A 26,852-nucleotide genomic window follows, 5' to 3' on the forward strand; every position below is an offset into this window, starting at 1 on the left:
CACCGAGGCTTGGCCAGGGCTGCTCTCTGCCTTCCATCCAGCACCTCCACCCGCGGATGGCGGGTGAGCCCCCACTCTGCGCCCCCTCCCCGCTGGCAGCTGCCCGGCCGGTCCAGAGGGGAGAGCTGGTGAGGAGGAATTGAAGGGGGAACTCTGCAAGGCTGTTCAGCATATGCTGGAGATCCCGGTCAGCCACTGGGCTCGGTCTAGGAATGGTTCAGGTGCCCTGCTGCCCACTGAGCACCAGGCACAGCCCACTCCTTGCTCAGCAGATGCTGAAGCCTCAGCCCAAACAGACTGATCCCAAAAAGGGTGGCCAGCGCGGGTGACATGGGACAGCCAGCGCTCCCACCCCACAGCCCGCAGTGGGGCTGTCTGCATGGTGTTTGCACCATGGGGCATCTCCCACCTTGTTCACAGGGTGGAAGGCACCTCTTTTCTTGTTCATAGGTGCTTTCACCCCTACAAAACACCCTCCTGACAGGCACAGCAAGTTCCCTGACTTTGCTCCAGAAGCAAAAACCTACTAGTACTCCATCCTTCACTTGTATTATATGAAAGAGGGCGAGACCACTTTTCAGAGCCACATTTTTGGGTGTTTGGAGAAACAGACACAGCCTCTGTTTATCTGCTTCATGTTTTAGCTACTCTCTAGCTTGCCTTGGTTTGTTACTTTAAGCTCTCTATGTTTGCGTTTCTTGACAAGGTCGTTGCTTTCACAAGACTTTCACCAGACTTTTGCAGCACTGCCCCACTTCCCTGGCCTCCAGCTTTGTCTTCTGATGTCCAATTGTTCTCAGAATATTAATTAAAAATCACAAATGGCTCAGGAAGAGGAGCCAAAACAGCAGAGGAAAGTATCAGACACTGTTTCCTCCCTCGGGCCCTCAGTGGAGGGTAATATCCAAGACTTAGAAGCAAAAGCAACCTGCGAAGGACATCACAGCCCGATGGTCTGGCTCAGGGTTTCCCAACTGATGGTACAGATTCTCCCAGCACTCAAGTTTGCTATGAAGCTTTATTCTACTCACTTGATGAAATGAGTGTGTTTTATAACATGCCTGCCCTTACAGATGATTTTAGCATCCTAATGAATATGTGGACACTTTATAACCTTAAGCAGGGAAAATAATTTGAAGGTAAAAAAATGTGAAAGCTCTCCTCACCACAAGATTTGTTGACATCAAAAGGCACGGCTGGTTCAGAAGTCAACTTGAACCCCAACTCTCTCACCTGCTTCCTGTTACAGAAACAGATGTTCCTCTTGCTGTAAATTGCTGCTATTAATAATATAAATAATTATGCTTTTCTAATCATTTAATAGGTGCACAGTAGGGTACCAAAGTTCCTGGCAGCAATTAAATACATCTGCTTTCTTCTCAAGGGCTCAGAGACATGTTGGTGGCCTCTCTTATCCTCCGCTGAAGTTCAGAATAAGAGCTGAAGCCAAAATAAAAGCCAAGGAGCAATCAAGGGAGCCAGGCTCCTCTCCACAGGCTGTCTCTCCAGATCTCTCTGCAACAGGGGCAGCACCTTCCCCACCTGAGATGCGTGTGTAAAAGCACATACACACAGGCAGGTGATCTCCAGAGGTCCCTTCCGACCCCAACCGTTCCCTGATAAAGATGGACCTGATGTGAAAAACGAGGCTGGGGCAGCTGTTGTGTCCCACATGGCCTTTGAGGAACAGCTCAGCTGATGGGGCACAGCTGGGCACATCAGCTCCCTCACCCACAGCTGGATTTCTCACTAAAAGCTTTAGCACTGGTGCGGCAGGTTACACCTTCGAGATCAACACTGAGAGCAAACAGCAGAGCCAGCCTTCCTCCCTCCCAGAACACCGTCCTCAGCCCAAGCATCGTCTTCTCTACATCAGTTCTACCAACTGGAAAGAGAACACATCGCCTGAGAAAGCCTGTCTGCACTAACAAGGTCATATTTAATCAGACAGCACCTCCTGGGATGTGGTTTCATCTGTGTGAATTAATAAGTCTGTCCACAGCACCAGAGCAACCAGCTGGAAATGGCCCATGCTGGGCACCCAGGGATGTCTGCAGCAGGCAGTGCCAGGACAGACGGACGGTCCCCAGGCTGGGGACACATCAGGTTGGCAGCAGGACTCGCTGTGCTTTCCTGCTCCCTGGAGAGCAGAGGCAGAATGACCCAGTGCAGTGAATAAAGCCATTTCATCTGCTGTGACCAAGCCTTGCCACATCTGTTTCCAAGCTGGGCATCACTGCAGGTGCTCCAGGGCTGAGGCAGAACCCAGCCCGCTGATGCTCACAACCTGCCTTCAGCCCATGCTGTAGGCTTGTTCCTTGGATGCTAATCAGAGTGCGAGCAGACAAAAATCCCTGCCAGTCACCTTTTGAAAGCTTGCTTTATCAGTCAGATCACTTAAAAGGGCCCTGCAGAGCTTTAAAAGAGACAAAAGCTGATTTTCTGCTTGACACAAGGAATTTCATTCCTAACGCAGATTAATTCTATTAACTTGTTCTGCGCACTTTTGGGGACAGATCCTTCCTTATCCTTGCAGCTTATGGAAAGCACAGAGCAAACATACAGCATCCTTTCTGGTAAAGGCGCCCAATAGCCTCATCTGGCTCTGGCATTCAGATTTCCTCCCACGTTGCCCACTTGCAAACACCTCCTCACGCCAGCCAAAGCCCAGAAACTCACCTTGTGCCTCGTAGCCGGAGTAGCGCTGAGCTGTGCCCACGTCCTCGTCCCCGGGGCCCAAGCCGAGCGCCGCCCTGAGCTGGGCCATGTTCAGCTGCGCTGTCAGCTCCCCGGTCCGGTCCCCGATCTGCAAGGTGCAAACCAACAGGGCAGCTGGTTAAAAGGCAACGTGCTCTAAGCAAACAGCCCCTAGGAAAGGGTCTGCAAGTCCCATATCAAAGCAAGCACACAGAAGCAAGTTTGGAGACATCCCGGAGGGACCATACAGTCCAGCTTTCAATACCAAAGCAACTCACCAAAACTGTTTGTCAGTAGTAATTTGGGAGAGGGTCTATTCATGGTGGGCTGTGGATTGGCTACACCTCAAGATGCATTTCTGGAATTTCTGCAGAGTCAACGAACTGAGGGTGCACAGCCCGCCCACTGCTACAGAACTGGGATAGAGGTAAACATGCTCATCTGGACCATCCTGTAGTTTGGCAGAGAGCCCCAAAACTCTCAGCCCCTTTCCTCAAGCATTTCCATAGTTACTGGGCACCAGCCAGCCACGTTACCACCAACCATGTGGGCAGCAGCACACTCAGGGCACGGATGCTCCGAAAGCCCTCCTGGCCTGGCTCAGATCCGTGCAGCTTTGAGTTGTTCCTAGTGATCTACCCACGCAAGACTCCAAAATCTCTTGCAGTCCAACTTTTTCCAGATTCTCAGCTCTCACTGGCCCGAGGCCAAGGAAGCCAATGTTACATTCTCAAGAAGAGATCTGTCCAACGGCTCCTGCTGTTTAAAATTGGGAATCACAGGACGTGCTGCTGGGCCCTCCTTGAAGTTTAACCAAACAAGAAAATGACTGTGCTGCACATCACCAGCGAGCACAGCGAGGTCACTCAAACAGCCTCTAATCTCCAGAACAGCAGCCTCTGTTACAGAGGGAGACCTTGGCCGTTCCCTCGGAGGGGTCTGACTCCCTATTAAATGCCCTGCAAACAGCTCTTTTGTGGTCCTTGGAGATAGACTGCAGCGTGAGCCATCCTAGAACAAAATCATAAATCTCTACATTATTTATGACAAAGTCCCAAGCACTAGTAAAGGCAGGCAGATCAAACAGCTCATCACAAAGCATAAATCCCCTGCCAGTTACAAGAGATTTGCTGTTGACACCATCTCCAGAGAAATTACTATGTCCTGCTTTGGTCTCGCAGTCCTTGCTGCCCTGTTAAATGCTTCCCTGACTTCCACTCACTCCAGATCATCTCCATAACATCAGAGGAACACACTGGCAGGACAACGATCCCAGGCAGGACCTACCACGCTCGGCACAGCAGAGCCCCGTTTTCTCCCCTCAGCTGGGATGTCTCAGCTCCCCAGGACCCCCTGTGACACACAGAGATAGGAAAGGCACTGCAGAGCGTGTCTGAGAGCTGGGGCAGCTCCCAGGGTTTCTGGACACACATCCTTCACTCCAGCTGCTTCAGAAGAAATTTTTCAGTAACCTCTGATCACCCTGCAGCAGCTTCCAATGTACCCTGAGCAGATTTCATTTGGATTCAAATGTCACTGTCAGATTTACGTGGAGGTAGAAGGGGGAGAGAGCGATGGGAGGTGAGCTCAACACAGTGTGCAAAGGTTTAACTTCACCAGGTTTTTCCTGGGCAAAACGCTGGCACTTGCCACAATAACACAAGCAGCTCACTTGGTTCCCAAGGCTAAAATAAAACGTTAGGCTTAGAACAGAATCGCTAGCTGCTAGAAGCTAATGCAGGCTCTCACAAACGGACAGTCTCTGCACTGCTCCATAATTAATGATGTGGGGGAGTCTATTAGCCACCTGCCATGAGTAACCTGCTCCTGACATGCCCTGTAATCACAGTGTCACCCCAGAATGAGAACAGCACTGTGAACCCCCACCCTGTGGGGTGTCCCCTCCTCCCCCAAAAGTCACCAGGACCACTCCTGCTCCTGTCCCCCCTCATCCACACTGCACATCACCCAGCTGCCATCTGCTTCTGAGTAATCAGCCGGTGCTGCAACACTGCGAGCAGACGAATGCTGGAAAAGTTAATTTGTCCTAAAATGTACGGTGCCAAAGAACACTATTTCTTCTGCATGTCTGATAAGTATAATTAAATACATAATTAGGCTGGTTATGTCAGCCCTATCCCAAGATTTAGCCAACCTAACAGACAGGCAGGAGAATACACAAAGCACTTACATGTGGTGATTTCAATTAGTGCTTCACTAGGGCAATTTCTTCATCTGGGGAAGACTAAAGAGGCCACGGCTGATTTCCTCATAACACGCTGGAAAGAGCAAACAATGGCAACCTTGCTTTTCATACTTTTGAGCCACCTAAAAACGCCATGTTTTTGCACCAGGGAAGCCATGCCGAGCTGGACGAGAACAACTGTTAAAACCAGAGTGGCTGCACACACAAAACTCCTTGTTTTCTCCAGGTACTTAACTCGCCAGCAAATTGGGTCAGACCACAGCTGGAATCACAAGGTCCATATCAGTCAGGATCTCGCAGCCTTGTGCTCTGGAAAGGGGAGTCTCACTACCAGACCAGACACCAAGAGGTATCTGAGTTCCTTCCCTACAGCTGGGTGCAAAACACCTTGGCCAGCAGACTGGAAAACCAGTCCCCAGGTCCTTTCTCACCCAGGAATACTGGTTAAGAGCAACATACAGCAAACAGCCCAGCTGGAATAAAGCAAAGGCTGGGAGCCTCCCATAAAAATAATATTTTCCAGCCAACCTCTACAGTTCCTAAAGACACCCTGAAACACCACATAGACAAGGGCTTTCCAGAGCAGTCACAGCAAGAGAAGAACTACATTAATACAACTTATCGGCATAAAATAAAGCCTCTCAACAGAGAGGACTGATCCCCTCTGATCTGAATCAGCTTCTCTTACCTCCTGGGAGATTTCAAGATGCTTCCTTGCAAAGTGCAAAGCCTGTTCATGGCTCCCCAGAGAGACATAGGCATTTCCAAGACTCCAGCAGGCTCTTCCTTCTCCCACCCTGCAAAACAGGAAACCGTCAACCGCAGAAATGCTGGGCAGAGCCCAGCAGCACAGCAGCCCTTTCAGGGCCTCCTCCTCTAGAGCACAGACGGCCAGGCCTCCTAGCTACGTTTTCAGCTACAGAAGTGTTCTGAAAAGGAAAATCAAATGCACTGTCCATATTAAACAGTTTGCATGCTGAGGTCAGTAAGATCACGGAATGAGCAATAGCCTCAGCAGCAGATTTGCACCCACAGTGGCAAAGGGCAAAGCAGTGTAGGGGGCTTAGGAATGGTTGGTTCCATTTGGAAGGGCCCAGAATGGTTTGTCTTCCCCTACAAGCATCAGCCTGAGAGCAGACGCCAGAGCTCCTGTCCAGCCTCCACCTTGCACAACAAGGCTTCCTCTCCAGAGGTGCACAATGCAGCAAGAGGACATGTAACATCCAGCCCTTTAGTTCAACAACAGCCCAGAGCTAAATTAGCAAGAATATGGCAAGGAGAAAATATTGCAGGAATGCAACATTCTCCTGCTAAACACCAGCAGTGCATCGCCCTGGACGCACACACAAACTAAAACTGCGTGCGACAGCCAAGCCAATAGCGACCTATTTCCACAAGGCCTCCAGGGCACTGCTGTTTGTTTTCAGAAGCCAGAGAAAGCAGGTGAAGGAAAAACCTGCCCCGGGGCAGCCCCCAGCAGACACCCAGGTATCTCTGGAGCAGGTTTCAGCACCTGCTTGCACAAGCAGGCAGAGACCTACGGCTCCTCAGAGCCTGCTCAGCTCTGCAAACGAGCAGATGTGGGGGGTGATGGGATAAAAAAAGCACATGGGGGCGCAGGGGGAGGTTCAGCGTGACTGCAACTCCCTTTTCAGAGGTTTGGGCGGGTTGATCAGCATTGAAACGTTTTTCTTGTCACCCTATTCAATACCTTCTGCTCATGGGGTGTGTTCCCAGAAATGCGGGAGCCCACAGGCCTGCACCCCCACAGCATGATTCACCCTGGGGTGGGATCACACCTTCCCTGAGCAGATACTGCCCGGAGACTGCCAGAGAACTCCCATTTTAATGTCTCTGCTCCATCTAGTGGAAGATACCGAGCTTCCCAAGAGCCAGCAGCAGCAACACAGTACGAGGTGGCTGCAAAGTCACTTCAGCTGCAGGAAGGCTCCAGGATCACAGAGTATGTATCCAGGAGAAAGGAACCAACAGAGGCCAAGCCTCCTAAAGAACAAGGAATGAAACCAAGAAGCAAAATATAACATCACCACGTTCTCTATGTAACTTCATTTCTTTCTACATGGAAGTGTCCAGCATCATCTTGGAGCAACAGGACAAAGTGGCAAATATGTATGTATATATGTATGTCCTATTCACACAGTTTCTAAGGAAGATGCAATTCTTGTGAACCTGAGGAAGCTTTAGAGGGGCCCTTCTGGGATAAAATAGCAGTAGCCACGTTGCAAAATGCCGAATACAAAGCATTTTCTTTAAGTTCCTCTTATCAGAACACTCAGCCCACACAGGCACAGCTTTAAGGGCACAACCTCCAGGTTTCAACGACACAATAAAGGTGCCAATCACGTTACCTTTTTGACAGATGACTGAACTAAGGCCTGGTTTCGGAGACATTTCTAAAGACTTTCAGGAATACATGTAACTGCTGTTTAGCCCCAGCAGCAGAGAATAAATCAACAAGAAAGGGTCTGAAGCCACTAGAGCAGAAACACCCTCTCCTGAGGCAGCCCCTTACCTGTCTCCCAGCTCCTGTGCTATCACCAGGTGTTTTAGGTGGTACTCAATTGCTCTTTCATAGTCTTGAAGCAGCGTGTATGTGTTTCCAAGACTGTAGCAAGCCTGGGCTTCTACTGCTTGGTCTTTAAGTTGTCTGGAGAGCTGGAGCGTTTTCCTGCATGGAACGGGTGGAAATGAAGAGATCTGGTCACTGTGGGGCACCTCTGCGACAGGAAAGTCACCACTTTGGCGTGTGCTGTGGTGAAGTGGATGCCTGTGGCACACCGCAGGCTGGCCGGTGGCTGTTCACCTGCCACTGCTGAGCACCACACATGCAATTGGTCTCCAAGTCCCTTGTCACATTCCCCTGAGCTGCTGAATTCACTGCAATAGGTCAGGATTTCCAGGGGACATCTGCCCTGAGTCTGCCTTAGCCCCTGGCACTTACTTGTAGTACTCAGCAGAGATGTCAAACCTCCCAAGGAAGATGTGCGCATTGCCCAGGTTGCTGTACGCTCTCCGCTCGGCTGCCTTGTCCCCAAACTCCTTAGCAATAGCAAGGCGCTGCAGCAGACAAAGATTAGTGAGTACAGTCTGGCCATCACCAGGTTTCGGTTACACAGCAATGCTTCTGGGAGATTAACTCCTTGTTTTGCAAAGCTTCCCACCCAGCAAGGTGGTGGTGCACACGCCTACCAGGGCTGGAGGCAGCAGGAAATCTCTCCCTCTTTTTGCAATTTAGGATCAGGAAGGGTCTTTGGAAGAGTGGGAGTAATGTCACATCCTCTTCTAACTCCTACTCCAGCCTGGTCAGTACACATCTCTCCAGCTAAAGTGCAAAAGGAGTTATGCACATACCTCAGCAGCTGAACCAAGAGGCAAATGGAGAGCTGTAGGTCAGGCTGTGAAGGGATGTGGTTGATCAGCAGACGAGAGCAGGAACAAGGCTGTCACTCTGCGTGGTGCTGTGCCACACAACGCACGGGCACGTGTGCACGTTCCACCTCACCCACTGCGCTGCAGCTGCTCCCTGGAGCTCTGCCCCTGCCCGCACCTTGGTCCTGCCTCTCACACCCCCTGCTCCCCGGGCTTCCCCACTTCTCACCCTCCACTTTGTAGCACCCCCAAATACTGTTCTCCCAAAGCACTGCTGCCTGCTGTCCTCCAGCACTTAGAAATCAGAAGAGCTGTGACAGGGCTGACTTTCCAAGGTGCTGAGCACCTTCCACTGCAAGGAAGCAGATATGTACTCCGAACTACAAGCTAAATTGCATTTGAATTGAGGCTGGGACTGTGTCACCTCACCCGTCTGGTAAAGCTTTACAGGGAGTTATTATGTTCTACAAGCAACATTTATTTCTGATCAACAGCTCCTTCAGCAGCTTAATTAAATTCATGGCTTGAATTTATTAAAATCTAGACCAACACAAATTAAGAGCAGAAAAGCCTTGCTAGGCCAGCTGCAATCTGCCCTTTGATACCTCCTTTGGTTTCCAAGCCAACAGGACCCTTCCCTCATGCTGCTCATTAGGTGCTGACAGGGACTGGAGTAAGACAGTGCTCAGCATGAGTTAGTACAGCAGGGCCAGACCCCCAGGTGAAACAGGAGGGAGAAAAAACAGCTGAGGGCAAATGTGTCCCTTTGCTTCCCAGGCGCAGCCCCTGACCCCTGGCAGAAGGCACAGCGGTTTCCTACCTCCTTGTGGAAGGCTATGGCTTCACTGAAGTTGCCCAGTAAGTACTGGGTGTTGCCGAGGTTGCCATAAGCACGGCCCTGCGCAGCTCTGTCCCCCAGCTCCTTCACCAGGGACAAGTTCCTCCTGAAAAAAGTCAGAGCAGTAGGTCTGGTGAGACACAGTGGAAGAACTTGCACTGTAAAGAGAGGAAAGCAAACCCTGCAGAAAGCATTTCCCCTCCCCAGCCACCCATCCTGTGCACCCCATGGCATGTGGGGCAGGGTGACCTCTGAAACTATTTAGGAAAGGATGTTACAAGCAAGATAAACTACAGATCCACGAGAAGGACAACCAGGACTTCAGGTGAAAGCCTCTTCCCTCGGGTGAGGGACTCCGTGCATGGCCCCAGAGATGGTGACACAGAGGGCTCCATTCTCACCAAGGCCAGCAGAGAGCAGCAGGGGCTACGGGAGCTTCCAAACACAGCTCCGAGAAGGAGCAGACTATTGAACTTAATTGCATGATCATACTCCAAAGTACACTGAGTTTTACCAAGGCAATGCCAGGATGAATTTTAGCTTGCAGTCCCTCTCTCACCTTCCCTGAGATTAATTTGCCATCATCACTCAGCATCTCAGGGGAATATTCCTAATTCATTACAATGTGCAAAATCTCATTCGGTGGCCCAGTTTTCAACAATTCTGAGCCCAACCTTTAATACTTACTCATAATATTCTGAAGCTTTCTGTAGCGTCTCCTTGACTTCTTGAGGCAGGTAGCCTGGGTCTTGGGCCATGTTCCACGATAAGTGCTTTCCCTTTGCATGGTAAACATTTCCTATATTATAGAGTGCTCTGGCTTCACCTACCTAAAGGGAAGAACAACACTGAGCAGCGAGATACTACACTTCACATCCCAATATGAACCTTTCCATTGCTGGACAGAGATGGTCAAAGCCAGGAGGCCCACATCTTCCTTTCCCATCTTCACTGTCAAGGCACCTGTTGCTGTCAGCAGCATGAGAACCGTGATGGTTCCATCTCCTTCCAAAGCCCACCTTCACCATAGCACAGTTATTGACTTGCAGACAGATTATTTTTAAAGCTAGGAAATATTTCCTCTTGGACGCCACGAACCAATTACCTTGTCTCCCTGCTCCTGAGAAATGTCCAAGTGTCTCTGGCAACAAACAACAGCTTCGTCAAACTGCCCAAGTATTTTCAATGTGTTCCCGAGGTTGCCGCTTGCCTTGGCTTCTCCAATGCGGTCCCCAATGGTTCTACAATATGACCAGAGGAACGAAGAGAGGTGAAGAGCTCACAGACTTTTATTCACCAGCTGTTGGAGGCAGAATTGAAGCTGCAGCGAGTCAAGCGCTGCACGGTACGTACACCGCACCCAGCCGTCCCCAGCACGCACGCCTGGCTGCAGGGCTTCATAGAAGCTCTCTCCACTTTGAAGAGAGATTCTTGGGGGTTCAGACCCCACAGAACCTGCCTTGTGCCCGATCAGGATGAAGCACTGCTGACATGCATACCTGGCCAGGGTGAGGTCATGTTTATGGTACTCCAGGGCCTTGGAATACTCCTTTAGGTAGAAATAAGCGTTGCCCAGCTGACTGTAGATGGCACTGAGAGTCTTCAGGTCTTCTGTCCCCACCTGCACCGCTGCTTCGAAGAAGGCTGCCCCGGCTTTGAAGTCCCCAGCCTTGCACAAGCGCTCTCCTTCCAGGGCCAGTTCCAGGCAGGACGCCTCCATCCTGCCGAGAGAGCAGAATTTCTAGAGGGGTTAAGGCTGCAATGCACCCACGCTGCTATGCAACGGTTAAAAAGTTTAATTCATTGTACATTTTTAATTATTTACTGCACAAGAAAAAAAAGAAAAACAACTATTAAAAAAAAAAAAGCCTGGAAAGAGCCACCCTCCAGGCAGCAGCTGCGTGTGCATCCAGCCCCATGTCAAACACTGGCTGATAACTCTGGGACACGCAGCCGGCACAGCTCAGCAGTGCGGACACAGTGGGCACTGAGCCCCTCGGAGAAACCAGCCTCCCGGGCGTGAGCCACAGCAGCATCCAGATTTACAGGCTGCAAGCGGCCAAAGGCAGCCCCGGGGTTGCTGGTAAGAACCAGACAAGCAGCTCTGGGCTCCCAGCTCTCGGGATGCACGTTCGCATCACAAGAGTAACGCAGCACCTGTTTTTCTTCCAGGGGGTGCTCAGCTCAGCAGCCACATTCCCTTTCCCCAGGGTAGCAGAGAGGGTAGCCAAATCGTAACACGTTTTTATTGGACACCAGAGCAAACCCCGGACTGCGCAGAATTTCTTGGCTGAGCAGCTTCCAGTGCTCAGTGTCTGCTTTTCATTAACTCTCCTGCTGTCACTTTTTCCACAGGCGCTCTGCACATCGGCCCCCAGGCTCGCTCTCCTCCCCTGCATTTCTCCGCACCTTTGGCAATGGTGCAAGCTGTGCTGTCAGCGAGGACTCTGCAACCCAGCAGAGAGGAGCGAGACCAGGGATTGCTACAGGAGAAAGGAAACATGCTCCTTTGAGGGCTCCACCGAGTCCTCTCTAAGCCACAGCTGTCCCTGTTAGACCATGTGCATCCTCCAGTTCTCGTGTATCTGAAAGCTCACATCTGGAACATCTTGCCTGCTGCAAATCCAGCCCCTTCACCAGGCAGATGGACACGGTGCTCCTGCTCCTCTATTCAGAGGCTTCTCTTTGCTCTTTTTGGCTTTTTCGTTTCTGCTCAATGTGTTTTTAAAAGTCAAAACTATCTAGGTCAAAGGTGGGCATCTGCTCAGAAAAAACACAGCCCCTTTGTTCAGAGCCAGAAAAGGAAAGGTCAGAAAAAAGATTATAAATGTCCAAAGGTGGTTTCTATATGTGCCAGTGGAAACATAACCAGAAGTGAAATTTGTGCCCTGGAACCTGCATTCCCACACGCTCACACACCCCCTTGCACACACTCACACCCGCTGGCGCTTTCCTGGTGTTCCCATAGTAACTGTTCAGGCACAAGGCAGTGACATGACCCTCCAATGCACAGAGCCTTTAATTAAAATCTGTTTGTCCTTGAACAGGCTGCTTTGCAGAGTAGCTGACTTATCTAATTAACATCACTGCTCCGTTTGGGACCAAAGCAAACAAGCGTAAGGGAGAGAAGGTTTTTTCTCTGCACCACGCTCTGCCAAGCCTTTACTGCCATGTGAAGGGACAATAGTCAAGGATGGTGATTATTAACAGAAACACAACCCACTTCTAAAAACCACCCTTGCCCTAAATCAGTGCAGACCACTCATACTGATTTGCATATACCTCCAGATCAGCAAAAACTCCCAAATATCGGCAGAAGGCACATCCCAGGCTGCAGGTTCACCATAAGGAGCCAGGAGGGTCTGACCTTCCCAGATGATCAAGTCCTGGACCAAAACAAGACTACAACATGTTTAGTGAAGTGTTTTCTTGGGAATGCGTGGAGATGACAGACTGTGTCAAGTCTGGCCAAGGAATAATAAAGTGTTGAAGACACCAGTTGTAATCTAGCAATGAGAACAGTGCTGGTCTACACAGCAAAGAGTCCCAGCACTGGTTCCCAGCTGAGTGCTGAGCAAGTCCCACAGCTCCTCCACACCTTGGGTTACATACCTAATCTGTAAAATAGTAATAAAGGTGGCTTCCAGAGTACTTTGAGATCCTTCTGCAAAAGGTATTTTTCAAAAGGGCACTATATGTGTTTAAGAAACAACAACAAAAACTAACAAATCTTTTAAAAGCATTGAGAGGCCAAATATAAACGCGATGTTTGGCCACAGTGAGCTTGGCAACCTGCACAGCGTTCTGCCAGAGGTGCGAGCGGGTGCCGTAACGCTGGCAGATCACTCGGCCCCCAACAACGCGTCAGCTGCACATTTCAAACCCGGGAGTTGTTGTTGCTTCTGACACCTGTATGAGGCAGAAAAGGGTGACCTTCCACCATGTGGTGACAGGGACGAGAACATCTCTTTCCAATACAACACAGGGCAGGGCCACCTTCCCTCCTCATCAACTTCTTTAAAGGATAACTGATCTGAAGGCAGAAGGAGCTGAAAAGAACAGGAAGAACAGACATTGCCTTTAACAACCAGATTTCCCAGGGTCATTCATCACTGTCAGATAGCAGCTAATGATGGTCTGTATCACAGATTGCCTCTTGGCTGCCTTGCAAGCTGGCTGAAAGAATTAAAGAGCAAAAATTTTCCTTTACAAAAGGCGCACAGGCAAAATGCAAGGACTATTACACATCAAATATTTTCAAGCCACACAGCAATACAGAGAAGGCAGTGAGGGTGCAGCACCAGGGATGCTGAGAACACTGCCAAGTGGGAAATGAAACAAACAACACAAGGTGTTATCAGTGCCATTAACAACAATCACCATGATTGCTGTCAAAACAGCGCTATAATTAGGACTTGGGTGATGATACAGGTCCCCAGAGGGGGAACAATTTGCACAACGTGTGTTCAGAAGCTTGGAGCTGCAGTCAACCCTCCCAACACCTTGCTCCCCCCCTAATCTTCGTGTTTCCCCTGCCAAATATTCCAAAAACATAACACTGTGTGGATAACATGGTGGTAGTCCTCCGGAAAACAACCGTACAGCCTGACTTCAGCCAAGAGCTGCTCTGCAGGCCCACGGGCTGTGCGCTGACCCGAAGCTCAAGGCTGCCACAGCTCCTGCCACCCAGGAGATGCGGCCACAGCAGGACACAGTGACATCCCACCTCCCGGGTCTGCAGCGCAGCCCCGCGTCCACTTGGGCAGGAAAAGAGCAGATCGCATCCAGCAGTTACGCTTGTCTTACTCCAGCCCTCCCTCCCACACACGCAGGGCTGCCCTGCCCCGACTGTCTTGGTCCCAGCACCTACCACACCGACAACTAATCCATCAGAAAACAATCACGTCACAAGACAGAACTAGGAGACATTTGGCTGCTGCCTTAAATACTGTAAAGCTCACAGGGCAAGAGAACCTTTTTCTGCCTGCAAGGTGAAATTGCCTTTAAAAAAAAAAAAAAAAAAAAAGATATTTATAGGTATTTGATTCATATGAGTGGGGGCAATTGCAAAATGCATTCCCAATCAGAGCTGCTGTAGTTCTAAAATCAGGAATAAAAACCAAGCTCACAGACAGGAGATAAGGTGGAAAAACACCCTATCGGAAACGTCAACAGTAGTAAAAACCCCCCTTAGTATAAAATTTCCCTCCTGTTTTGTTTGGAAAGGCCAAAGATGAAGCAACGAATGCTGTGTCCCATCGTTCCCAGCTCCTGAATTAGTTCCAGGCCAGTTTCCCTCCCATCTCTGAGGCACACGAGGTGCTGCAGAGGCCGCTTTGTGCCACCAGCACATCTGGAGGGGACAGGGTTTCCACCACACACGCCTTCGCTTCTCAGACTGCTGTCAGTCCCTTCAGTTGCCCCAAGCTGCAGATAATAAAACCATATATATATACATACACACACACACCACTGCCTGAGAAATGTTTGTTCAAGCCAGAGCTCCAGGGAGAACCAAGCTGAAGCGATTTTCACTGCAGTCTGTTGATAAGGGCATGAAACAGAACCCAGAGGGGAAAACTGCAGGGAGGTCTGGAAGCTGCCGGGTCTGCGCGCTGGCTCCAGATTTCCGCTTGCACCCGCTGATGGCAGCATCAGTGCCCAACAGTAGTCATTTCAGTTAATTGCTATCTACCATTAGCTGCAGAGTACTTACACGGGATTCAATTCCACTGCATATTTGCTAATAAATACCAAATGACAGCAAGGAAGACAGCTGTATTTAGTTGCATTTACCCTCTTATTAGCAGAGCTGAATAAGACCCTATTTCCATTCATAATGGCTCCAACAAGCTGCGTCATTGTCAGAAATTCGGATTCAAACTCCCCATTGCCTGCTTGAAAGCAAAAGTCATCCAGCGCTCCCGTGTGTCCCCACACAACTGCATCCAACCCATCCGCCCATAGAACAGCGACCTTGGTGGCTTTGATCCGCAAGGATGGTGCAAACCGGGGGCATTAATAATTATCTTGAATCCATATCCCAAATCTTGCCCACAAATATAGCTTAACCCATAGGAAGAGCAGAGAACACAATGAAAAGCTTTCTGTGTCATTTGAGGAGTGAAACCTCTAGAAGGCAATGAGCACAAATGTAAGACACTGTGCTCCAAAATTACTCAAATATCAAAGGATCATGATGCAATGTAATTAACTTGCAGGTTTTGAGAAAACTCAGGTGGGATTAAGGTGCAAATGTGAATTTCATTTTGTCCTGGGTAACAGTTTCACTTGATGCCCATTTTCAAAGCACTTAAATTATAAGAGTCAAATACTTTCCAGGGTCTAAGGAGATACCTATCTGAAAATTAATTCATAAAAACATGTTCTGATTCCCAAAATAATTAAAAAAAAAAAATCCACTGAACAGATGAATTGAACAAGATGCCTCAAAAGAAGAACTGTATAGGAAAATTCACTTTCAAGAAGAGTGAGAATGAAACCTGCTGAGCAGCCTGGATCCAAATCTCTCCGCATGGCTCAGCAGCAGGTGACAAACCCAACCACCACCACCTGCCATCGAGTCAAAGGAAAGTAAGTGTAGAGGCACTGGGGTCACTGAGGATACTTGACATGAACTCAGTGATTTCAGCACAATGAGGGAAACTTCCTGAGTTTTCCAAGAGCATTTTGCTTCCATGTACGATGCTAGTGCCTTCAGTGGAAAAAAAAAAAAAATCCATCAAACTGCAATGAAACAACACTCTGGGGATGATTTCACCAGAAGTGAAGTGTTATTTCCTTCAGTCACTTCCAGAAACCAGGGGGCAAGAGAGGACGTGCAGTTTGAATGGCTTTTCATTGTAACATTGCTTTGGCAATTAGGTCAACATATCCTCTCACTAAAACATATGTTGTGATTTAAATCAGTATACTGCTCCGTCTAGAAAACACCTTGGGTTACAATTACAGTATACAGCAGAATAATAAATAGCTTATCAGCAGGTATACAATGAAAACAGGCAATTTATTTATCACCCATTTTACTTATACTATTTAGCTTGTATTGCTTTCAACAAATACAGGGGTTCACTGATGCCAAACTTGTTACTGAAAACGGCTGGAGTCTGGTTAGGGGGATCTTTCCAAATTCAGAAGCATTGTAAATGAGGCGGGAGACGTCCAGACTCAGACCCCTCTTCTCTCCACCCCCGGGATGAGGGGGCAGCCTGGCCCCTCCTGTCACCTCCATCAGAGCTGGGGACAATCACGGAGCTACAACACAGCGATGCCAGCTCAGGTGAGACAAAACGAGGGCGCAGCCCGGACCTGAGCTGTGCGACAGCTTTGACTCCAAGGCGTCACAGCACAATGTCCCAGCATCCTGCCACCCCCAGCTGCGGGAAGGGTCACGCTCAGCTCCACAAATGCCACCCGGCACAATTGTTCTGCTGTGCAACTGCACAGGCTGAGGGGGCCTCACGAGATTTCCTTTCCTGCATACCCAGAGTACTTTTCTGAAGCCAAGTGAAAGCAAACTTTGTTTTCCCAGAAATGCAGAGGCCACAGGCTCAAGTTTTTTCCCCAATTCAAGCTGCCTGGAAACCTCTTCAACTGCAGCACCCCCTTCTTCCTCTCTCGACCTGCCAATTGCTCCTGCCTTGGAGCAGGAAAACAACTGCAGAGTGAAAACATGCTGCCAAGTCCCAGCAACACCAGGGACTGCACTGCATTTAAACCCAGCCGGACAACGGAAAACACCTCTGCTCATGCCATCACCAAGCCCCTGTCCCCTCCACAACCACATCCCAAGCGCCAGCAGTCCGAGGCTGCACCCCCTCCTCTGTCCTACCCACGCCAACCACGGATCCACACTCAAGGCATGGCAAACAGACCAGCATCGCGAGGAGGGGCAAAAGAATATGGTGACAAAGTTCACGCCACAGTTTCTCTACTGACTCCCCAGCAGCCTTCAGCCAATTTGGTTCTGTTCCCTTCCTGTCTCATCTGCTTCCCTTCAGACCCGAGCCAAGGATTTCAGTCCAAGACTGAAGCCCTTTGGGATCTGGCTGAAAACAAACACCCCAGGTCTGCTCCTGGGCCATCCAGGCTTTGAGCCAAGGAGGTGCTGAGCTCACGAGGCTCACGATGGCTCAGGATGCTCCGCAGCACCAACACTTGCACAGGAAAGGGGTTTGGATCTGATCTTAGCAACAGAATCAGCGTGAACCTGGCCCTCTTTTACTTGCTGCAGAACTCACTGGAGAACAATTAGCAGGAACAAAGCAATGAAGTCCAGTAAATGCAAACAGGCAACAATTCCTTTTTTAAACTTCCACTTGGTAAAGCCAGCGAAGATGGTGACATGGAGTCAGAGCACACCAGTGAGAGCCCATGATAGTTCCCACCTCAGTGACTGTGTGCCCAAACCAGAGAAAATCGCAGAGGAAAACAGCCACGGTGGCTCCCCGAGGTGGCCAAGAGCAGGTGGGCAGAGCTCACGCCCGGGCTGGAAGCCACGCCAGACACTAGAACAGATTTTGGTTGGCAAAACCGTAGCAGAGCAGATTGCACCAATTCTTCATTGTTTTTCTGCAGCTGTCTCGTGCTCCAAGGGCTGTTAAAAGCATTGTCATGCTCTCCCTGAAAATTGAAGTGGTTCTAAAAATCAGCAATCAGCCCAGACACATGCACACATTTCAAAGGCTGCCTTGGCACACAGCACGAGAGCTCAGGCGCAGGAGGCTGCTGCTCTCCCTGGTGGCTGCACAGCCATGGGGCAGCCCTCTGGATTCTGTAATATTCCACATCTGTCCGAAAGAAACACGGACCGCAGGCTCCCCGAGAGCTCAGATATCAGCCAGGGCTCCTCTGCATCTCTAGACACAGTTTCTGCAACTCCTCCGTGAAAACCTGATTCAACAGAACAGCAGCAAGAGCACTTTTGGGTTCTTCGTGGGGTTATGGAAAAAAAACCCAACCTCTGTGTGCCATCAGATTAGTCTGTGAGCCTATAAATCAGAGCGTGGCAGGATCCCCAGGCTATCGCCTCACAGCAACACAGCTCCCGTGCGAGGTGAGAACCGCGCTCTGCTCATCCAAGAACAGACCCGCCGTCTCGCACTGTGCGGCGCAGTCTGGGCGTCTGCTGCCTCTGCGGGGAACCCTCCGCTCCAGCATCTCGCAAGCTGGTTTCACTCCTTCCAGAGGATCGTGTGGCTCAGTCCTCCACCGCATTTTGCCAAATTTTTAGCGCTTCTGCCCTAGCACAGCCCCACAGATAACATGCACCCTGGAGACGCTCAGCACCGCTGCACTGAACAGCTGTATGAATTAAGTGCACGGAGATAAGTCCCTGCTCTTCCCCGACACAGCACCACACACCAGATTCTGCTCCAACACCGCGGTATTAGTGTAATTCAATCACCTGCGTAAATAGCGGGCTATTTATTTTATATTTCGCTATAGGAGTTTGTCACATACATCAAAGCATGGTACATCTTTGCATCTGTGATATGGACTCTGGTCCTGTTCTTCCACAGGAGGAACTGGTAGAAGCATTTCGTTTCTTGGAAAGTCTCCCTGGATACAGTAAGAACGCTAATGATCTCCCCAATACTTTTTTTTACTATCACAAAATCTTGAGTTAGTCCATAAAATGATTTGCCTTTAAGTGAATTGCAAAACTTATTATGAAAGAATTAACAAAATCATGGTCTTTTACGTGTTTCTTGGAATTGAGCCATTGGTAAGGGGAATAAATGGATGAAGCACCCGATTTTTAAGCTTTTCCATGCCAAAAAGCTTCACGTTTCCTCACAAAGTGGAGTAAAGGTCCACAGCACATCCAGCTCCAGCAGAATATCCCAGACTCATTCACCGCTCCCCTCCTCCCTTACGCTGGTGGAAGGAGGGAGGATACAGCACCGGGGTTAAACACGTACTCAAATCAAGGGAGTTCATTTATCCCGACTACTACATAATGCATGTCTGCAGAAAAATAGCTCTGTTCCTGCATAGAGACACCCTCACCCAGCAGTGAGAGACACACAGCAGGCTGCACCGAGAAACGCTGCGGGAGCACGGGCAGCGGCGGGGAGGACGGGCAGGTGGGAGCAGCTCCTCACCTGCACCCGTAAGGGCGGTGGGAGCCGCTGACACGCAGGAACGACGCCGCTTCCCACACGGACTGTGTGCCGGAGCAGCCTGCCTGTTTCAATCCAGGGCATCATGGAGCAGCTGCATTTGTGCTGCACAAACAGCCTCTTTGAGCCTTTCAGGAGCAGTTACATCCTCCAACACACTACTTTAATTGGGAAAATTTGTTTTAATTTTAATTCCAGTCACATGTTTCGAGCTGTTACTTTTCTCTCCTCTGTGTGTGCATATAGATAGATAGATTTTCACGTCTCCTGTCTGCATGCCATGTCAGCCTCAGGCAACCAGCTCCCAGAGCCGTGCAGCCTTGGCAAATGACTCAGTTCTCACTTGGAGCCAGGTCTGTGCGGCACCTCCCTCCCTAAGGCTGCTGTTAGCCCGGCCACCCTGCCCTCTGCACATGGGCTCGGAGCATCACCAAGCACAGCTGGAGCCTGACCCTGCTCCAGCAAACCCCAAACAACCCCTTGAAATCACACCGATCATACGCTCACCTAAGGTCTCTCAGAGAGGTTTCCATCACTGGAGAATGTAATTCTGCTCAGTGGTGGGGAGCCAAAGGCTTTCTCTGTTCACCCTTCATCCTTGTGTCACTGCATATTCGGCTTTAAATCGGGGTCAGGGTGAGTTGTGGATGCTGTGGTGGCGACCAGTCCGGTCCCAGCGAGCACAGATGTCACAGAGACACCTGCTCGTGCCAACGTGCTCATCAGCCCCACAGCAAGACAGAGCCGAGCACCCGGCCCCGCTGCTCCTTCCTGGGGACACAAGGCAGAGCAGGACACCCCTGCGGGGTCCAGGGTCTCTGGAGCCCATGCGGGTTTCACGGGTTTTCTTTTTTCACTGCTGATCTCTCACAGAGCTCTCTGCAAAATGCGCAGTCAATGGCATGACTGATGACAACTCTGCCAAAAGTACTAATGCCAAAGAATGGCTTCATTGAAGGAAATGTACATTTTGCAGAACGAGTTTTCATTTTCTTCCAGAACAGTAGAGGAGAAAGCGGCTATTTTCAACCATTTCGTTGTTAACTCTGTAGACACCTGAACACAATGTCAACGCTCCCTGTCGAACAGGATCTCCTGGTATTTGCTGGCACACTCCAGCTGTTTGCAGTCCCGGCGGTGCACGCGAAAGCGATGAACGCAGATAACACAACAGCCTCCCTTCCTCCAGGGCCTTCCCCCAGGAAAGCACCAAACCACAGACTTCAAGCGCCCAACGAGCTCATACTTGCAGTTTCCTGGATTACAGCCCTGATGGAAGCAATTGATACAAGAGCTGGCCAAGGGCTACAGCCTTAACATTCTGGGTGTGTTGCAGGGAACTCATATGTTTTATTATTTAGACCAGTGCAGGAGCCCAGACACTCGGCTGAACTCGGAGGCCAGGAAATGCCTCAAGGCACATGTGGAGCCTCACAATTCCAAGACATTCATCTGCATGTATGTATATAAGTCCCAGTTCACTCGCCACAAGATGCTGGCCCAAGCAAGCTACTCCTTGCTGAAATCAGAAGGCCTTATTTGTCAGAAAGGAAAGAGAAACACATGTTGCTTATGATGTGAGATATTTTCATCTGTTTAGTCACTGGTGGTTTATATTCCTGCCTTCATGCTGCAGAAAGCTTGGCCAGTAAACAAGTCAGATCTGATGGCCTCTGTGTTTTGGAGCAAGGTACAATCCCCAGTGCCATTTTCTCCATACAAACTGGTAAAAGAGGGGCTGTTTTCTGACACCACATCAGCTGTGCTATGATTACAAGAGCACAGCTGGAGTGCAGTAGCAACAGGAGCCCAAAGCACTGGCACCCGCTGCCCGTCCCCAAAGCTTCCGCCCAGCTGCAGGAACTGAGATGTGCATTTTTCTCTCTCCATCTTTCACGATTCTCCACAGACAACCACCCCTCAGGGCAGGGACCCAGGAACTCCACTCAATTCTTATGCGATGTAGGCAGGCAATTTTCTGACAGGAACCGTTTTCCTCTGTGTCCCTCTCTCCCTTTTTGAATTAACTGCTCTCTCTTCAAAACCTGAGAGACAGATAACTATGTAGAGTCACAAGTGCCTGGCCACTCTATCAACTCAGGGCTATTCGTGTATTTAAAAGCCAATACCTGGATTTGGGCTCTTCATGATGAGCAGACCCCGTGGCCACCCAGGCTGCTGCTTCTCCTCTCCTGGGGGATGTGGTTTGCAGTGTTCCCACCACGTTTGCAAGGTGAGCCCAGTATTTAATTCACCAGCTGGTAACTTCCTTCTAAACAACCTTTTGCTCCCTCCCACATTAAGCAGAACAGCAGAACCATTGTAATATCGTGCCAGGCATGTGTTGCGCTGCCCCGTCTAGTTCAACAAAAGCCAAACCCAAGGTCTCCAATTCGTGATTAACCTCACTGCGCTGTGGGTAAAGAAGTGCTGAAGGGAGGAGTGGGAGTCAGGACATTCAGCTCCCAGCGTTGCCATCTATATTCTCTTTCACCCTGAAGACTGTACAATTTCCCATCCTTGAAAAGAACCACAACATTTCCCAGAAAGGCTGCAATAAAATATTGATGTTTACCAAGCACTCTCAAACCCTGGAACGGATATAACGCTTCCAGGACCCGCTCAGTCTGGCACAGCGGCACGGGACACCAGGCAGTGCTGTAACACGAACCATGAATAACAGTAATTAACAAGTAGCCCCAGAGAGATGAATATTAATCAGTAATTTCCAGCTCTCCTCAGCTATGAATGGATACTCCACAGATGGAGCACAGAAAAAACAACCTCAACTCTGCAGCGGCGATCACAGGAAAAACCTGCCCCACAGCTAATTTGGACTCAAGCTGCTCCGAGCCAGAGCACAGGAAATCGTAGCAATTTACACCAAAGTGCGCAGGGAGGCACCACCAGCCAAGGCCCAGGGTGCTGCATGGGGCAAACAGTCACAAAAGGCACCTGCTGGGACACCCACCAAAAAGCAAATACAGCCCAGTGATCTGCAGTATCACAGGAGTGCCAAGAAAGCCATGGAAACGTATAACCTGGCAAAGCCATTTTGTACAGCAAACCCCTCCGTTCTGCCCGTCAACACGCACAGCTTTCATTTCATAGGGAGAAACATCACTGCACACACCGACCAGTTGCCTGTCCCAGCAGCATGCTGGAGCTTCCCCTGGGAACCCACACAACCATGAATTATTTGTGTTCCCACAACGCTTGGAAGCTCCACAGCCAAGCTGGTCTCGCTGTGCCGAGTCTGCTGCCACCCTACAGCAGAAGTCATTCCTCCGCAGGCTGGATGGGCCAGGCACGCACAGCGAGGCTGCAAATCAAATCACTTGCCCCAGGTCCCATCATGGATCAGCAGCCAGACGTGAGTCCAGGAACGGGGATCGGAGGGGCCATGATTTGCTTTTGCAAGAGTCATCTGGGTCTGCTCCCCAGCAGCCAGAGCGTGGGAGGGACACGGAGCTGGATCCCCAGGGCAGGGGATCCTGTCACACAGCGTGTGGTCAAAGCTGCAGCCCAGGAGCATCAGGCAAGCTCAGAGAGCAAACTGCATATATCAACTCCCGACACTAAGTTTTAGCCATGCATTTTTAAAAGCAGCTTCCAAGACAAAACATCTGCTCTCAGGAGGAGCCAGGGCTCAACATGAAATGGCTTCTACAGTGAATTAAGTTGTTAGCGTAATATAGGTGCTTTTCCCATTTTAAATCCATTTTCTTAATATTTCTCCTGCAGCAGCTGGAGGAAAGATGTACCAGTGCCCAGCTCCCAGAGGAGAGCCCCTCTGGCTGCTCCAGAGGGTATAAATGTAAAGGGTAAAGTATGAGGGGAAACAAGACACTCCAACTTCCTTCATTCAAAATTCCTTCAGGTTTAGCAGCTGCACAGAGCTAGTGACTCGCAGCAGAAGGCAAAGCTTCTTTCGATATATCATTTCTAATCTCGGAGTCAGAAAGGAAAGACTTGTGGTTCCAGTGCCTGTCATCCTTGAGCAAAATCCTCTTGTTGAAAGAAAACTGGGAATAGCAGAAGATTTTTAAACTATTTATTTCTACCCTGAGGGTTGTGATCAGAGAGTAGCACAGCCTTCCAAGTTAGAATTCATTCAGGGGCTGTGTTGCTCCTCCAACATCGAAGGCTTTGCAGAGGGATCTTTTGATTGCCATTCCTTATTCCAGTGGGAGCAATCAGGTATCAACGAGATTCCTCAGCACATGCTTGTTTCCCCTTCCCCAGGCTTCCACAGACCAGGGATCCTTTGGGCACTTGCAGGATCAGACCATTATACCCGTTTAGGGTTCAGCCGCCCACTTTGAGGGCCCTCAGCCCAGCCCCTCAGATTCCATTCTAAAACGAGCCTGTATTTGCTCCACTCCTGGTAGGAGCAGAGGCCCTTGCCAGCCCTGTCACTCCATCCTAGGAGATGTTCAGTCAGTTAAGTAGAGGGTTATACTACAACTTGCTCATTTAATATTGCCCTTGAAACTGCATTGTAATGATAATTTTTCACTTCCTTCCCTGGGCAGTTGCATAATTGCTGGGCATTGTTCAGAGAGCTGCTGCCTCCCAGCCACAGGCAGCTGCTGTCCCTGTCCCCATCCGTGTCCCCGAGTGCTGGCACCACTGGTACCTTTCTAGCTGAGTAGTTTTTGGTTGGTTGGTTTTGGTTCTTTTTTTACACTCTCGTCAGCTTACTACATTAAATGATAGATACTCACGACTCTGGATGCAAGCCTTCCAACAAGATTATTCCTACTTTCATCAGCTTTCAGTGGGGAAAAAAATCCCATTTAGACCAGTTAAAAAGTCATATCTGTCAAATAACATTTAATTAAAAGAATCTTTAGGGAGGGAGCAGCTCAGTCAATGGAAAGCTTTCCCACTGACAATATAAATAGCCCAGGCCCAGGATTCAACAGCCCCACTTTGTGGTCAGGCTGCGGATGCCCAGATGCATGGCTGTGCTTGGCACGTTTTCTATAACAGAGAAGTGGCTTTGAATTCTGGAAGCTGGGCTGCTGATCAAAGTGATACACAGTGCAGGATTTGGGCTGTGGAGGGTGGAACTAGGTATACTTGATCAGCAGCTTGGAGACAAAACTGCTCTTAAAGCAGAACACGAGTTCAATAGATACATCCCTCCACTTCAAGGAACTTGCTGCTGGTGGCTCCTTGCAGCATAAGAGCTGACGGGGTTCAAACCTGCTCTTCAAGCAAGGCTGAATGCAAGTGTGGACATCACCTGAAAGTCTGCTGGGCACAAATGCCTTATCCAATGCAAAGTATCTCAGGATAAGGAATTCTGAGGGACAGCTCTCACCCCAAAGCACAACGAGCAGGTCTGGCACAACTTGAGTCAGTGAAGTACAAGTCAGCACAAAGGGAGGAAAAAACCCCACACAGTGTATCATCTCCAGGTGATTTACACCTGCAAATACAAGTCAAATTAACACCCTGAAGGCAACAATTGTTTGGATTGCAGCAGCAGCAGCTAGAGGTCAGAAATAAGATGAAGATGGCTCTGTGCCAGGTACTGTACAGGTCCAAAGCACATCCCCTACCTGCTTAACATCAGACACCCAAGGGAAAAGGAAAGAGCTGCTCTCGCTGCATCCCACAAGGTGAAACACGAAGAGTCAAAAGGATGCCCTAGCACCCGGGGAAACCTGCAGCAAAGGCAGACGCTGCTTCCCAGGCCAAGGCCTGAGCAGCCACCGTCCCCGCTCCCGGCTGCGGTGGAGACTCCATGTCCTCCTTGGCTCCGCGTCCCCATGACCACATTACTCGCAAATGCTGAAACTACGAGCGAGTTGTTCAAAATGTCCCAAAACAGATGTCAACAAAACCAAGACTGCGTGCTAAGCTATCATATAATTTTTTGCTCAAGCCACCTATTATGCAGCACAGCTATTTTAGAAATGTTTGGCCTGTTTTTCACATCCTTCAGTCTAATGGACACTGACTGCATAGGCCTACGGAAGAAAAATTGTGATATTTTAGAAACTTCTACAACAGCATTCTCAGATTTAATAATCAAGCAATTTCAGGTTTGATCTATGGAGTAGAGAGAGACAAAAAGGGGTCATTCCTGGATTTCTGGCAGTGCAGAACACCACATTTTCACTGTGATGCCAACCAGCCCCTGCTTCCAAACCTGCCCATCCGGGACAGACCATCTCCAGTCACAGCACTCGTGACACTGTGGCATTTTCAGCAGGAAAATCTGTACCTGAAGACAAGAGGAGGACAGCTGTGACAACATGGAACATCAGAATAGGGACACAGGGGAAGTCAAAGACACAAACAGCAGGTGAAGCAGCCTGAAAGCTCAAACAGGTTAAAAAAAAATATATATAAAAATATCACATAAACATTGTATTTTATACGTAGGTCCTTCTTATGTAATAGAAGTCACCTGCACTGACTCCACATGTTTTTAGAAGGCAAAGATGTGGAAGAAGCTACTTCCCACCCACCCAAGAGCTGCCCGGAGCACCAGCACCCCAGGCCAGTCCTGCCAGCTCCTCACTCCCTATACCAAGAGTTTGGAGGAACCTTCACCAAGTTCAAGGCGATCCACCAAGTTCAAGGTGATCCCTTCACCCGAGCCCCTTCCAGTCCCACAAAAGCAGCTCATCGCACTCTGCCACCCTCCCATGAGCCAACTCTCCATAGCCCAAGGCTCAGAGGATTTGGTAGCAAGGCACAAAGCTCCCTGTCACCACACTGCTGCTCAAATCCAGCCCAGCACTTATCACCACAAGGCTTATTCACTTGAGTGTTCGGTAAAATTCTTAATGAACACCAAAACAAGCACTTCTGGTGCTGCTAATTTGCATGTCCGTGCATAGGCAGATAGAAAACATCATCTTCCTAGGAGGTGGTATTTAATTGTATCTTAAAAGAAAGCAATGTGTAACTTTCTTTTTTCCTTTTCAATGAACAAAAGGCAACGCTGCTTCCAGCACTATATAAAGTCCAGACTGTAAGTTCTGAAACTACTTTGCAAGTACAAGCACCTGGAAAATAACTGGAATATTTCATGGTGTTGTGATCCCTTGGAACATCCCAATGCTGGACCTTCTTCCCAATTTGCTTTGCAAACATTGGTTTATCCTGTCTTAACCCCCACACTGAGCTACCAGCTCTCTCACTGCCGTGCATGTCGGAAGGCCAACAATTCTTCCATCCCAGTTTTCCCATCAGAATAAGAGAAAGTTGCCTTCTCCACAAAGACGTGTGGAGCTCAGAGCGCTCTAATTGCCCGATGCGCATTCAGGTCAGGTACCCACTGTAGTGACATTAATGAGCAAGACTGAGACTGTTTATGCCACAATCAAGAGAAGTTAGTAAACATTACAAAAGCCAACAGCTCTGTTGAAAGGATGAGGCGCTGCAAGAGAACACAGCACGGGAAGGGAAAGGGAGGTCCAGGGGGAGGAACAATTTGTGCTTTTAGCCAAGTTTTCATGTCAGATTTATACATTTCTAGTCTGATTGCAGCACTATAGACCTGCTGCAAGCAGGTGTTTCACAGCTTCCACAGCCCACATTCTGTCCAACAGAA

General features: G+C 49.5%; 1 protein-coding gene across 5 annotated transcripts in view; it reads right to left on the reverse strand.

Moving 5' to 3' along the window:
* GPSM1 (G protein signaling modulator 1) overlaps positions 1–26,852 on the reverse strand; it is a 58,485-nt gene that overhangs the window by 29,541 nt on the left and 2,092 nt on the right. For 4 of the 5 annotated variants that reach the window (XR_014185617.1, XM_082068118.1, XM_082068117.1 and 1 more), the window contains exons 2-9: positions 10,631–10,852; positions 10,237–10,372; positions 9,819–9,961; positions 9,114–9,237; positions 7,866–7,981; positions 7,437–7,592; positions 5,592–5,700; positions 2,680–2,806 (exon numbers count right to left, since the gene is read on the reverse strand). Coding sequence is in view for 4 of the 5 variants with exons in the window: in XM_082068118.1 (XP_081924244.1) it covers positions 2,680–2,806; positions 5,592–5,700; positions 7,437–7,592; positions 7,866–7,981; positions 9,114–9,237; positions 9,819–9,961; positions 10,237–10,372; positions 10,631–10,852 (1,133 nt within the window). In the remaining variant the exon portion in view is untranslated. Of the gene's footprint in view, positions 1–2,679; positions 2,807–5,591; positions 5,701–7,436; positions 7,593–7,865; positions 7,982–9,113; positions 9,238–9,818; positions 9,962–10,236; positions 10,373–10,630; positions 10,873–26,852 lie in introns of all 5 variants that reach the window. The other variant, XM_082068120.1, reaches the window with a different exon arrangement.

This window comes from Streptopelia decaocto, assembly GCF_964273445.1.
Source record: "Streptopelia decaocto genome assembly, chromosome: 17".
Lineage (NCBI taxonomy): Eukaryota > Metazoa > Chordata > Aves > Columbiformes > Columbidae > Streptopelia > Streptopelia decaocto.